The sequence below is a fragment of the Mercenaria mercenaria genome, chromosome 7 (assembly GCF_021730395.1).
Source record: "Mercenaria mercenaria strain notata chromosome 7, MADL_Memer_1, whole genome shotgun sequence".
NCBI lineage: Eukaryota > Metazoa > Mollusca > Bivalvia > Venerida > Veneridae > Mercenaria > Mercenaria mercenaria.
In genome coordinates this window covers 35,031,076-35,045,167 of record NC_069367.1, presented here as the reverse complement: position 1 = coordinate 35,045,167, position 14,092 = coordinate 35,031,076, and the positions used below count along the sequence as shown (strand labels likewise).

Below are 14,092 nucleotides of genomic sequence, written 5' to 3'. Positions count from 1 at the left end.
TCTGTATCATACGTTTTTAGTATATGCACCTGTAAATATGTCGGAATTCATAGTTCGAGAGGCAACATTTGATGATTTAGATGTTATTCTGAACCTTTCTGATTTTAATGAAGGACTGGATTACTTACATGAATACTTCGATTTTTTCCAGTATTGTTCGAACGTCAGTTCGTATGTATGTGAGACAAGAAACCAAATAGTGAGTATAAACTTGAAATTTTATCAGCTTTATCGAATGGCAGCAAACACTAAGTATAACAAATCGGCAACATTATCATAAAATCACTACTGTATACTTAGACCAGAGTTGTTTGTCGAAACGCATGAATAACAATAAATGCAATATTTTCACGAGTGACATAGCCACGAGTGAATGGGTGAAATGTTGTGTTGACAAGTTATAGACATTTTCACCTGACATTTAAAGAAAAGGAAAATGCTCCTTCTATTACGTTTCTTTTTCGATGGTTTTAGCCAAGTTATTTCTATTTTGCAAGGCATTATGTGAATACGAAGTCAAGATAAAAGCTTAGCTGAATTATTGATTATTTTCACAGTTAATATGGATGGAATATACATTTATGTTTTTCATAGTATTTAAAAATATCTATGTATTAATTTAATAAAAGAGAAACCGTGGATTCGTCAGTAATAATGAGTGAAACACGAATGCATTTTTCTCGAATCCATACCGAATAGTTTCTCTGATTTAAAGGGACTAACCCACACATTTTATGCGAAAAATAATTTCTCTCATAAATAAATAACAAGTGAGTACTTGTGCAGAAGGTAGTAAACCGTTGCAACGCTTTTGAAATTATACAGAAAAATTACTTTCTGCTTGCATTTTGCCAATATCAGTAGATTTAAACCATTTCTATAATTTTGGAAAAAAATCATTGTCAATTTAACCATTCGAAATTCCACTCTTTATCCGTTGATTCGTGTCATGTAGTTCAGTCACGTGTAAAATTGATTCTACATTTGTATAATATGACTCTCGATAGTTAATTCTGTTTATCATGTGATATGGCAATAAGTGAATAGATCAAGCATACGGGGGCCGTTCAATAAATACGTAGACTGATGCTATAACTTCAACAGTATCCAATAAAGACTTCTTAAGTTTGTATCATTTTGAAACAGTCTATTATACGTATATACCAGATTTGAATTTGTTACCATGCAGGATGTTTTGTTCTATGATCATTTCTTTAAGTAAGGGATATGCTGTGCGGCGCACGTCAGGGGCGTCTTCATAACTTCAACCTTGTTAAAAAAAATTCGTAATGAATTTAATTGTTTTTAAATCTGTTGTATACTGAATATCATGACATTGTGAGATTAAAACTCAGTGTATGATATGAAGAGACAAAATATTCATTTTCAACAAAATATCACCCCTGGTTGATGTAAATCATACTGAAGCATCTTTTGACAATCATTTCACTGGAAATCATAAAACAATCCATTTTTAGGTGTATTATGACTTATCAAGTTATTAAAATTAATGCAAATGGATATTTGAGCTAGCTTTAAAGCTGAAACTCTTGTTTTCTACAGTAATTCAAACGTTTCTTTCGGTGTTTTCCCAAGCTCTTGTACTATTTGATATTTTGCTCAGAGTTCTTGATGTTGTTTGACGTCAATTTATGTAAAACCACTTATGAGTGTCCTATTTTAAACTGGAATGACTGATTGATGTTAGATTTAGCGGAGATTTCACTTAAATATCATAAAATATGTTCACGATGTTGATGTGATTTTTTTTCAAAAAGTTGTTATTTAATTTGCAGTTTACTTGTAAAACGTCAAAACTCCGTTGCAATGGTTATTAAATAACCACTAGTTACGCACTGTGTGATGCCATCATATTTTAATAATTTCATTGCAAGCGGACATGTAACTGGACATAAGGGTACCAGTTATAGTTATGTTAAATTGCGCACATAGTGGGGACAAAGTTGTAGAACCAGTCTCCGTATTTATTAAACAATCCTATTAAGAATCAAGGGATCGCGAGTGTGGTCCCCGGGAGAGGCGTATGTGACAGTCTGATAAAAAAAGCAGCTTTGTAAATCAGCTGTTGGTTCTTTAATCGACTGTGGATTCATGATGCTGTGGAATAACATTTCATTAATTGTAGTATCTAAATTGACCTTGAGTATTGCTAGAATATGTAGCATTTTGTTTTACAAAAGGTGTGTCATCCTATATGATGATAGCAAATGAAAGGAACTGATGTTCCTAGGTAAGATTTCAACCAAAGAAAAAAATATTTCTGTGTATTTACGTAGTGTAATCGTTCAGAAAAGGTCGACAGAAATACTTTGTTTCAGGATAATGAAATACAATTCTATTCTTTAAAAGTGAACAATGTTTTCCTTCAAAAGAAATATTAGGATGATTTAAATGGAAGCCGTCTTGGAAATATCTTTAATTCCACATGCATTTTAACAAGTAATTGATTATTAAGAAAATTTCGTTTTAAAATTTTGGTCGTGGTATGACATATTATAGAACAGTAGCTCAATACCTTTAGAACTTTAACAACGTCAAACATTTAGTATTGAAACCAACTCGATATCATGAGTAAAAAGACATTTTACTACTAAGAATTTGGCCATGTGTACAGAGTTTCGAAGTATAATTACTGTTGTGTCATTTTTTGGTGATATTTAACTTAATCTCCTATTTGGCTTTCTAAATACTTAGGCCTCCATAACTTGCACCCGTTTGTTGGGACCATACCAAACGGACATCCTGAATATAACTGTACGCTTCGTCTATGGATAATGCCTACCATTATCTCGCATGTTACATGCATTTATTCATTGTTGTTGATATTTCTCTCCATAGTATATGCAATAAAGAATTTGAGTGGATTTTATAGGTCACACGTCTATCCTATAGCAATTGTGTCATTTATATAGGTTGGTTTTGTTGTCTGCCACCGTGTTGATAATGGAGAAACTATTCTTACTCGTGCATCACGTGTAAGACCGGAATTTCAGGGGAAAGGTGTGTATAGACAGATGTTGATGGAAATCGAGGAAGTACAGAAAGAAAAAGGAACCGCCCGGCGATATGCTGTAGTAAAGACTAGGCCACCTGCAATGACACAGTTTCAAACATACACGTCTGTTGCTAGAAAGGTAATGAATACAATTGTAAAAAAGTTCTTATATTTATTAAACGTATTTAACTAGTGTCAATTAATTTTTGAAAAGTGTTCTGTGACATTAGCCACCTTTGTAAAACGTTAGAGGACTGGACGCTTAGGATGCGAACGTATGAACCTATGTGTAGAAGCCTTTGTACTTTGCTGAAAAATGTCGTGTTGCTTGCTACACATAAACATAAACGGCTTACACTTTAGATGAATGCTTTAATGCCACATTTCAAACATGTTCAGCTAAATACGAGTAGTATAAACGTTTTTTGAGAGGCTAACTGGAATACTGAATTAACATCTACATGATTTAACAACAAATTCTTTAAACCTCTAATATTTTACCTGTTGTGAAATGTTAATTGCATTAAATGAAATAGGATATTTTCAGTGTACATTTTGACAGTTTATTTTTGTTTTTACTTGTATTGGCCAAGTATAATTATTAACAGTTCAATCTTTGTACAAGAAACTTTTGATTCAGGCCATATTATGGCAGACAAAATTGTTGAGAAAATTGGCATTAGACCTATCAAATAAACATGCCAATTTTCTCAACAATCTTGTCTGCCATAATATGGCCTGAATCAAAGGTTTCTTGTACAAAGATTGAATTGTTAATAATTATGCAAAACAGTAAAAACAGATAACTGATGTAATTGCAGTTTTAATGAGCCAGTAATGTACTTTTGTGAATATCTTTTTATTTATTATTGAAATGTTTGAACTTTAGGATCATATAACACTTAAAAATTAATGTATATTCCAAACCATTAAATAAAACTAACACTTTCTTAACTTAAAACTTAACTATGCTTTGGATAAGGCCTGTAGGTTAGTTACCATGAAATATAAATAACGACTACAAAGTAATTCACTAGCTTACAAATAAACTGGCTTCATCATCACTTAGACGGTTTTCACAAAGCTGAAAACACATCACTATAATTTGGTGCGCAAAAGTTCTGAAATGAACAATTTGTTCTCCAGTGTATTCAGTTCATCATCAGTAAATGGTCTATACTGAAATAACAACATTGAGAGGTAGTATCTTAAAGTGACGAAAAACGTGTCATTTACAAATGAAAGTACTCTCACCAGCATGTCTCTTTGATCATAATTCTATAACTACTTCCCATCACTATCTTCATAGACGTTTAAGAAAAAAACGACATCATTAGTTAAATAAAAGAACTTGTTCTCCTAATGAAACAGACCGATTGTATAAACTTAGATATGGTCGTAAGCCATATTTGTTAACATTTGACTCACATGGCGGACCAATTTCTTGTTCTCTATATTTTGATATTTGTACCTGATTGGTCAGATATGAATCATAGATATGTTACATTATTTCATTACGATTGTTTTAGGAAGCACACGTTTTCGAGATTGCAGAAAAACAACATGTGGAAACATCCATTAGCGACATAAAGAGAATCGACGGAAGCTTGCAAAAATTAGAAGGTATTCCAGCATTGTATTTGTCGGAGCCATATTCAAACTATTTATTTCCCGAGGGTCGTATTATAGTCGATTTAGTACCAATGCGCCTCATCGAAAGTAATCTCAAGTTAGCACAAGGAGGAAACACTGTCTTTGTATCTGATGTTCAAATTAGCTCCAATGAATACAAGAAACTGAACACTTTTGACACCCCTCAAGTTAAAGGTATCTTAACGGCAAGCTCTGTATATTGCACGAGAGACTTTGCAGAAATGGTCTTAATATTGGATGTATTTGGTAGTGACCTAAGCACCTTCAACAACCATGTAGCATTTCATTTAAAGCGTCTGAGAGAGTCAACTCCGCAACAGGTGCATTTTAAGATCTATACTTCCAAAGGCTGCGACTGTTCAGTAATTGATTACACACTTGCTCAGTTTGGAATTAAGAAACTTACGGAGGGTCGGCGTCTAGAGGATTGTGTTAAACTAGAGGTTTATGAGAGAGATCTGCCATAACTACCTTAAGGATGGTATTCAGAATGGCGAAGAAAAAGCCAAATGTCTAGTTATGTAGTATTTTAATTCCCTGTTTATCAACATAGTCTCATTTTAAATTTTACCATATTGACAAAATATTCATATATGTAATGTGAAACCTGAACACCAAAGACTTAAGTGTACTGAACCCATATTGAATTGGGCATTATTAAAGAACAGCACAAATAACCCGCTTATAACTATTCAATTTCTGTCAATGCTATCTATCATCATGACCTCTATCCATTCAAATAGTTTCACGCCAGAGTAAAAAGAAACGTTTAACAACAACTGCTAATGAACAGCTTGATGGATCTTCATCAACATGGTCTGTAGCATTGTTATTAGGTTTTCTCTCAATTTTATTCAAATGGGATCACTCGGCCGCTAGAGGTAAAATTATAAATACCTTGAAATGTTTGTACCATCAATGTATGGTACTTTCATAAATTCAGTGGAGGTGTTTTGCACTTTTAGAGGTCGCTAGAGTTAAACTTAGAAAATAGCTTTTAAATTACTTCTTCTGATTAACTGCTGGCTTGATCTTCATCAGACTTGCCCTGTAGCATATTTGTATGATCCTCTCGCAAGTTTGTTAAAATGGGGGCACTTGGCTGGGGCTAAAAATAGAAAACCTTTAAATGACCATATCATGAAGCGCTTCATGGAACTTCATCAAACTTGGTCTGAAGTATCATTGTCGTTGTGAGTTCGATACACGACAGAGTCGCTAAATTTGTTTTAGTATTTTATTCTATAGAGATGTGTGAATCTATATAAATGTATTCTCATGGTAGATAAAGATAAAATGAAATAATATGGAAGTTTGTTGCGTACTGCAATATATCGTTTTCTTTAAATAAGTATACAATATTATGTAGAATACACAATAAATGTCATTTATACATGTTTAAATAAAATATATTATAATTGCATTTCATATTTGGCTAGAATTATTTGTGCTGTGAGCTCTAGCTCCACGAATTCACTAACACACCAATAAAAATTATCAATAAAAGTTTTCCCCGCCTGTTGAACTGTACCACATGTAAATGAAACAAAAGGCATTATATGTAAATCACAAACCATAATATATTCCTGCAATCAATGTCTTTACAAACAGCATGACCATCAATGTCTTTACAAACAGCATGACTATCATGTCTTTACAAACAGCATGACCATCAATGTCTTTACAAACAGTATTACAATCAATGCCTTTACAAACAGCATGACCATCAATGTCTTTACAAACAACATTACCATCAATGTCTTTACAAACAGCATTACCACCAATGTCTTTACAAACAGCATGCCCATCAAGGTCTTTACAAACAACATGACCATCAATGTCTTTACAAACAACATTACCATCAATGTCTTTACAAACAGCATTACCACCAATGTCTTTACAAACAGCATGACCATAATATCAACACCTCAAAGGGCTCGACTAAACAGGCAAAAGAGAAATATCACAGTTAGCCCAAGTTGTCTATTTTTGAGGTATTGAAGTATATTGAAGCATCAAACTGTAAAAGGTCTGAACACAATATGGTGTAAAGAATTTTACCAACTGACAGGCTGGTTAACCTGATAATATGATAACATTATTTATTTATAATTCCACAACACGTTACGATAGTTTGTATGTTTTTGAAAATCTTAACAGTATGACTTTACATTATTGTGGTCAATAAACCAAGTCTTTAAGCTTAATTGAAACCGCTTTTACATAGTTTGATGAAACGGGTTATGAATCAATGTTATACGTGTATCGTATAACTATAAATCTTCCCAAGGTTTTATATATTCATTCATATCAAGTGTGTCATTTTCCTTTTTGAGTAAAAAGCTTTAGACGATAGATTTTATGTCACATTTAAAAAAGATATGATTATTTAGTACATTGACTGTAGCGTAACATTTTACTTTTAACTACATACATTTTAGTTAAGAAATAATAAATATGTGCCTATATTTTATCAGTGAGTTCGGATGCGTAATAATTAAATCACGAGTGTGTAGCACAAGTGATTTAATATTCGCGTCCGAACGACTGCCCATTTTTATTAACTGATAAAATTATTCGAACTTATTTATTATTTCGATTCTAACAACGCAAATTCTTCGCATTTTACAGCACTACATTTTAGCTCGATATGTCATTCAGCTGGCCATATGCTATTATAAAAACCTCCCCACGAATGGAAAGCGTTGCATAAAATGGAATTTTCCGATATTCAGTAAATTTTAATTAAAGTATGAAGTAGTTACTGCTGTGAAAATGTTATTTTCAATAACATCTAAGGTCGGATATAGAAATCAGAAGTCAATACTTCATTCAAAGTTTATATATGCAGTCTCTAAAAATAGTACACGTCACCTACATGATGGCACTGAAACATACACGTCAGAACATTGCGGCGGCATATAAACAAGTCTGGAAGATTGGAACATGAATTATAATTTATTTACTGTCAAAGTAGAATCTATTTGACATTTGTGGTGCCTACAACGCAGAAATTGTAAAAACCACACACGACCAGATGTTGAAGTTGAAACTTACTGGGCTGAAACATTTTCTTACGGTAAATATATAAACAAATAAATTCATCAGTTAGAAATTGTTTGTTTCAGAAAATTTGATGTACTTTTTATTACTACTACATAGCACTGAAAAAGTCGAGTATTTAGTCGGCATATAACGAAAGCAGAGTGGAATCTTACAGTCATTTTGCAATCGTAGGGTGGAATGGAAGAGCTATATTTTATCGTAGATTCATGTATAGGCGATTTCACTATATGTTATATAGCAACTGCTGCGGATCGTGTTAGAATGTTCATTAATATACATACTTGGTGTATACAAGTGTAAATATGTCGGAATTAAACGTACGTGAGGCAACATTTGATGACAAAGATGATATTTTTAACCTTTTTGAATTTATTGATGGACTGGATTATTTACATGAATACTTCGAATTTTTCCAGAATTGTCCGAACATCTGTTCGTATGTGTGTGAGACAAGAAACCAAATAGTGAGTACAAACTTGCAATTTTATCATCTTTATCGTATGACAGGAAAAACTGCGTTTAACAAATTGGCTAAATTAGGATAGGTTCACTATTTTTCTTGTGGGGAGGACGTCGCACCGGTACAAATATAGGACATATGGCGACTTCCCAGCTTTGATGGTAGAGGAAGACCCCAGGTGCCCCTCCGTGCATTATTTCATTACGAACAGGCACCTGGGTAGAACCGCCGACCATCCGTAAGCCAGCTGGGTGGGAGTTCGCTATTGTATACTATCGTATACTGTAGACTTCAGAGTTGTTTGTCGAAACTCATGATTAACTTTACCGTTAATGTGGATGAAATATACATTTATGTTTTCATAGTGTTAAAATATCTATATATTTATTCAGTATACGAGAAAGCACGAGTAATCGCGGATTCGGGAGTAATAATGCATGAGACTCGAATGCAAGTTTACGCAACCCGCAATACCGAGTAGTTTCTCTGACCTAAACGGAACTTTTTTTGGGGGAAAATCATTGTCAATTTAGCCACTCAAAATTCCACTCGGTATCCGTTTATTCATGTTATGTAGTTCGATCAAATTTATATGTAAAATTGATGCTGCGTCTGTATAAAATGAGTTTGATAGTTAATTTCAGTTGATCATGATATGGCAATAAGTGGATCAAATTCATATTACTAAATTGCACGCATAATAGGGGAAAAGTTGTAGAGAAAGTCTACGTATTTATCAAATAATCCTCGAAATGCCATGAATCAAGGGATCGCGAGTTTGGTCCCCGGCAGCGCCGTTTAGGACAGTTTGATAACAAACAGCTTTGTAAATCAGTTGTTGTTTATTTAATCAATTGTGGATCCTTGATGCTTTCGAATAACATTTATCAAATTTAGGTATCGAAATTGAAAGTATTGCTAGAATATGTAGCATTCTGTTTTATAAAAAGTGTGTCTTTCTATATGATGATTGCAAATGGAAGAAAATCATTTTCTGTGTATGTAGTTAGTGTAACGTCCAACAAAGGACGATAAAGTTTAAAGTAATTATTTTCAGAATAATGAAATACATTGATATTTGTTTGTGTTGAGTGAATATGAAATATATCTCACTGAGAAGTGAGAACATTTCAAATATTTTCATGAGCGCGTAGCGCGAGTGAAAATGTGAAAATTTTCTCTCTTTGAGGTGAGATATTTTATATTCACGAAAAACAGACAAATTTTCTTTTTATCTAATGCTTAATTACGTTGAGATATGCATTTTGCAACAAATTTTAATCTCAACGCGGGAAACAGACGCGCGTAAACGAACATGACGTCAGACGTGTTGTGACGTTAGAAAGACGCACACGACATAAAGTTCCATTTTATTTTATTTCTTGCTGCATAACGTTATGAAATTTTCATTAAATGAAATAATTTGAATCGAGAAATATACTATAAAGAACAAAGTGCGACTACAATTTTCAGCCTTTTTTAAGTAAATGATTTAAAATTTATACACAATGTACAAGTAGATCGGCAAAGCTATATCAATTACAGTGAGTGATATGCAGTGAATGATATGCAGTGAGTGATATGGGTTATATCTCACTGATAGAATACAGTATTTCATCAGTTAGCATAAAATAAAATTCCATTATCTAAAGTGAACAATGTTTTCCTTCAAAAGAAAAATAAGGATGATTTAAATCGAAACCGTCTTGGAAATATCTTTAATTCCTCATGTATTTTTAACAAGCAATTTAAGAAAATTTCGTTTTAAAAAAAGTCGGTCGTCGTATGACATATAGTAATATTGTAACTGCTATTAAGTACTTTCAATACCTGTGGAACAATAAGAAGGTCATCACAAATTAAGTATTAAACCAACACGATATCATGAGTAAATGAACTTTAACACATATTATTACTAATACGAAAGATGAAAGAACTTGGCCATGTCGAGGGCTGAGCGCGAAACAACAAGTCTCTCTTGCTCTTGATTTATATAGTTACACAAGTCTCATGATCAGCCCACGATGTGTACAGAGTTTCGAAGTGTTGTGACATTTTGGTGATATTTACCTTAATACTCTATTTGGTTTGCTAAATACATAGTCCTCCATAACTTCCAAACGATTATTGGGATCATACCAGACAGACATTCTGAACAGAGCTGTACCATACAATTTAACGGTCAGATTTTTATATTTGTGACGGGCAATCTAACCGTACAAAAATAACAGTACACAATCACGTAGTTATTGATTTTTATCGCTTGCGCATATTGCCGTGTAGACGCGGTAAACGTTAATCGTGTACAGTACAGGTATAGGTTTAAATCACAAGAAAATTCGTAATTTTACATGATAAATCAATATGGAATTGAATCCTTTTTTATACATGTAAGTTTTATTTGAATTTATCTCATATTCACAACAAAATCAAAATTTAAACCCAAATCGGCAGCGATGACAATTTCATCGGAAATTTCTACCACTATTTTGGTCTTTCGAGTGTTTCACGCGAGTAGAGATATAAGACATATATGAAATAAGAAAAATAACTCAATATTTCCTAGGATCGCATCAAAAATTAGTCGAACTGCCCTGCAGTTGTACTTTTAAATGTTTTAGCAAACTGTCTACGGATACTTCCTACCATTATCTCGCGTGTTACATGCAGAGTTTAATTGTTTTTATACTAATTCATTTTTGATGACATTTCTATCTCTCAATAAGATGCAATGAAGAATTTAAGTGAAATAAATATATTACACGTGTACCTTGTGTGTTTTAGTTAGCTGTCTATGTATACTGCTCACCCCTATCTTGCTTTTTACATGCAGTTTGTCATGCATTTTATTTTTATTCATTTTTAATAATACAAAAAATGTAGTTCTATCTCAATAAAGAATTCAAGTAGAATAAAAGGATTATATTTATACTCTACAGCCATTATGCCATTTATCTAGGTTGGTTTTGTTGTCTGCCACCGTGTTGATAATGGGGAAACTATTCTTACTCTTGCATCACGTATAAGATCGGATTTTCAGGGAAAAGGTGTGTATAGACAGATGTTGATGGAAATCGAGGCGGTTCAGAAAGAAAAAAGGACCTCCCGGCGATATGCTTTAGTGAAGACTAGGCCACCTGCAATTACGCATTTACAAAAATACATGTCTGTTGCTAGAAAGGTAATAAATTAAATTGTAACAAAGTTCTTATAATTATCATACTAATTTCACTAGTGCCATTTAAATGTTTAAAAGTGTTCAGTATCATTAGCTACCTTAGTAAAACGTTACGGAGAACGAGACGTTTTAGGTACGAACTTATATCCTAATAAAGCAGGTTTTTTCAAATCTCTTTTTCAAAGACGTTTAATAAAGAAAATGACATCATTAGGTAGATATAAGAACTTGTTCTTCTGATGAAACCGACCAAGTCCATGGTCGTAAGCCATATTTTTAACATACGACTCGCACGAAACAATCTCTTGGTCTCTATATTTTGATATTTGTACCTGACTGGTCAGATATGAATCATAACTATGTTACATTATTTTTAACCTATGCTTTTTAGGAAGCGGAGGTTTTCGAGATTGCAGAAAAACAACATCTGGAAACATACATAAGCGATATAACAGGAATCGATGAAATCTTGCAGAAATTAGAAGGTATTCCAGCGGCGTATTTGTCGGAGCCATATTCAAATTATTTATTTCCTGAAGGTCGGATCATAGTCGATTTAGTACCAATGCGCCTCATCGAAAGTAATCTCAAACTTTTATCAAGAGGAAGCACTGTCTTTGTATCTGATGTTCATATTAACCCGAGTGAATGCAACAAACTGACACTTTTGGATAACCCTCAAGTTAAAGGTATCTTAACGGCAAGCTCTGCATATTGTACGAGAGACTTTACAGAAATGGTTTTGATATTGGATGTGTTCGGAAGAGACCTAAGCAACTTCAACAGCCATGTAGCATGTCATCTAAAGCGCCTGAGCGAGTCAACTCCGCAACAGGTGAATTTTATAATATTTTCTTCCAAAGGCTGCGACAGTTCAGTAGTTGATTACACACTTGGCCAGTTTGGAATTAAGAAACTTACGGAGGGGCAGCGTCTAGAAGATTATGTTAAACTAGAAGTTTATGAGAGAGCTCTGTCTTAACTATCGTAAGGATGACATTTAGGTTGGCGACGAAATTTTAAGAAAAATGACGTTTTATTCAGTTTTTTTCTCTTTAATATCACTGTTCATGAAATTTTCAACGAAATCTCTTTTTAAAACTTATATCAAAACAAACGATGCAAAGATGTAATGTGAGACCTGAACACCAAAGACTTTAGTCACTGTGGTACTGAATCCATTTTGAAGTTGGGCATTAGTAAAGAACAGCACAAATAACCCGCGTATAACTTTTCCAATTTCTGTCAATGCTATCAATCATCAGGATGAGATGAACATTTTCTTTTGATAATAAGTTTAATCTACACATATATTTGTTGACTTTTTTCCGACAAGACATTTTAATATATCGAATTTCTTATGAGCAGTATATCCAATCATATCATTTTACTATCAACCATCTGCCAAAAATAAATGTTTTACACACAAATAATGATTAGATAGAAAGTTACTGAGCCGTGGATTTTACGTGCGAAATAAGTTGGTTTGCATGTCCTCTTTCACTGATTGATATCATAACCCCCAAAGCACATTTATCTTGTATTTGTTTGAATATCAAAGCCAGAATATCACTTTTAAATTTAAAACTTCAGAACAAAGCAAAAGCCGTAATTTGATAATTTAAGCCAGAATATCACAAAGAAATGTCCGTTAACTGAAAAATAATTCTTTAAGACTTTATTTGATCAAAACATCGTTACTTTGAATTTCTGTTCATTTTGTGGAGAAAGATGATTTAGACCCGTGCTTGAATTCAGTGCTGTTATAATATCTGGTCATTTAGTAACATAGAGTCCATTTAATAGATTTTTAAAAAAAGAGTTCCCTTAAACCGGTGCTAGGGGGCGTGAACCGGGTCTGCTATTATTCTGCTTGGTTGCATTCTATGCTCCTAAAAGATCTCTTTTTTACACATTTTATTAACTATCACAACATCAATATTTAAGTGCCGTTTAGCGGCAGTAAACTGTCTCCCCATACTTGGATTCAGTGTTGCTATATTTTCTGGTCCTTTGGGATCGTGGAGTCCATTCAAAAGATGTATAATAGAGTCCCGCTTAAGCCGGTGCTAGGGGGCGTGAGGGGTGTTGCACATTTCATTACCTATCATGAACAGACTCAATCAAACCGAGTCTGCTATTATTCTGCTTAGTTGCATTCTATGCTTCCAAAGGATCTTTTTACATATTTTATTAGAACGGTTCTGTTTGTAGGAGATCACTGATACATCATCCTACGCAGTTGGACCGTAACCTGAATGGATTAACATTGACCAAATATTCATATCGCAAATATTAATTGATAAAGACAGTTGATTTACTGAAAATGTTCACATCAATGACACATGTAATATTCTAACCATTAATATATTGGTTTAAACATATTTTATTTCCCAATATGTACCTTTCAAATAATTATTTACATACATAAATTCTGGATTGGACTGGAAGCCAGTAGGCTTATTGAAGTCCTCTCCATCTCCATTAATATATCATACACAATTAAAACACCCGGCATATTAAACATAAGCATTTTAGATCACAATGTAAATTACAATATGTACTAAACATAATATACATATCATAAGTGTAAGACACATATAATAACTTATTTGCATACTCATTAGTCTATTAGAAAATCAATACAATGATGGGATATAATTGTTAACATAATCACACCTACGCCACTTACCTTTTTAGCTCACCTGAGCACAAAGTG

General features: G+C 33.2%; 2 protein-coding genes across 2 annotated transcripts in view; both read left to right on the top strand.

Annotated features, from left to right (window-relative positions):
• Positions 1-13,664, top strand: part of LOC123555941 (uncharacterized) — a 30,987-nt gene extending 17,323 nt beyond the window's left edge. Inside the window, exons 8-12 of the mRNA XM_053547104.1 lie at positions 2,934-3,155; positions 4,546-4,745; positions 8,031-8,199; positions 11,155-11,376; positions 11,765-13,664. Of these exons, the coding sequence (XP_053403079.1) occupies positions 2,934-3,155; positions 4,546-4,745; positions 8,031-8,199; positions 11,155-11,376; positions 11,765-12,355 (1,404 nt within the window). The 3' untranslated portion in view covers positions 12,356-13,664. The remainder of the gene's footprint in view (positions 1-2,933; positions 3,156-4,545; positions 4,746-8,030; positions 8,200-11,154; positions 11,377-11,764) is intronic.
• On the top strand, positions 19-6,772 carry LOC128558522 (histidine N-acetyltransferase-like). The gene is made up of 3 exons (XM_053548099.1): positions 19-199; positions 2,934-3,155; positions 4,546-6,772. Exons 1-3 carry the CDS (start codon positions 38-40, stop codon positions 5,134-5,136), a joined length of 975 nt encoding a protein of 324 aa, XP_053404074.1. The 5' UTR covers positions 19-37; the 3' UTR covers positions 5,137-6,772.
• Positions 13,665-14,092: the final 428 nt, after the last annotated feature.

What these genes read in the sequence shown, in the direction of transcription:
- LOC128558522 (XM_053548099.1), top strand. Translation starts at nt 38, where the DNA reads ATGTCGGAATTCATAGTTCGAGAGGCAACATTTGATGATTTAGATGTT. An exon ending in GTGAGACAAGAAACCAAATA is followed by an intron (nt 200 to 2,933) that starts GTGAGTATAAAC and finishes TCATTTATATAG; the next exon opens with GTTGGTTTTGTTGTCTGCCA. An exon ending in ACACGTCTGTTGCTAGAAAG is followed by an intron (nt 3,156 to 4,545) that starts GTAATGAATACA and finishes CGATTGTTTTAG; the next exon opens with GAAGCACACGTTTTCGAGAT.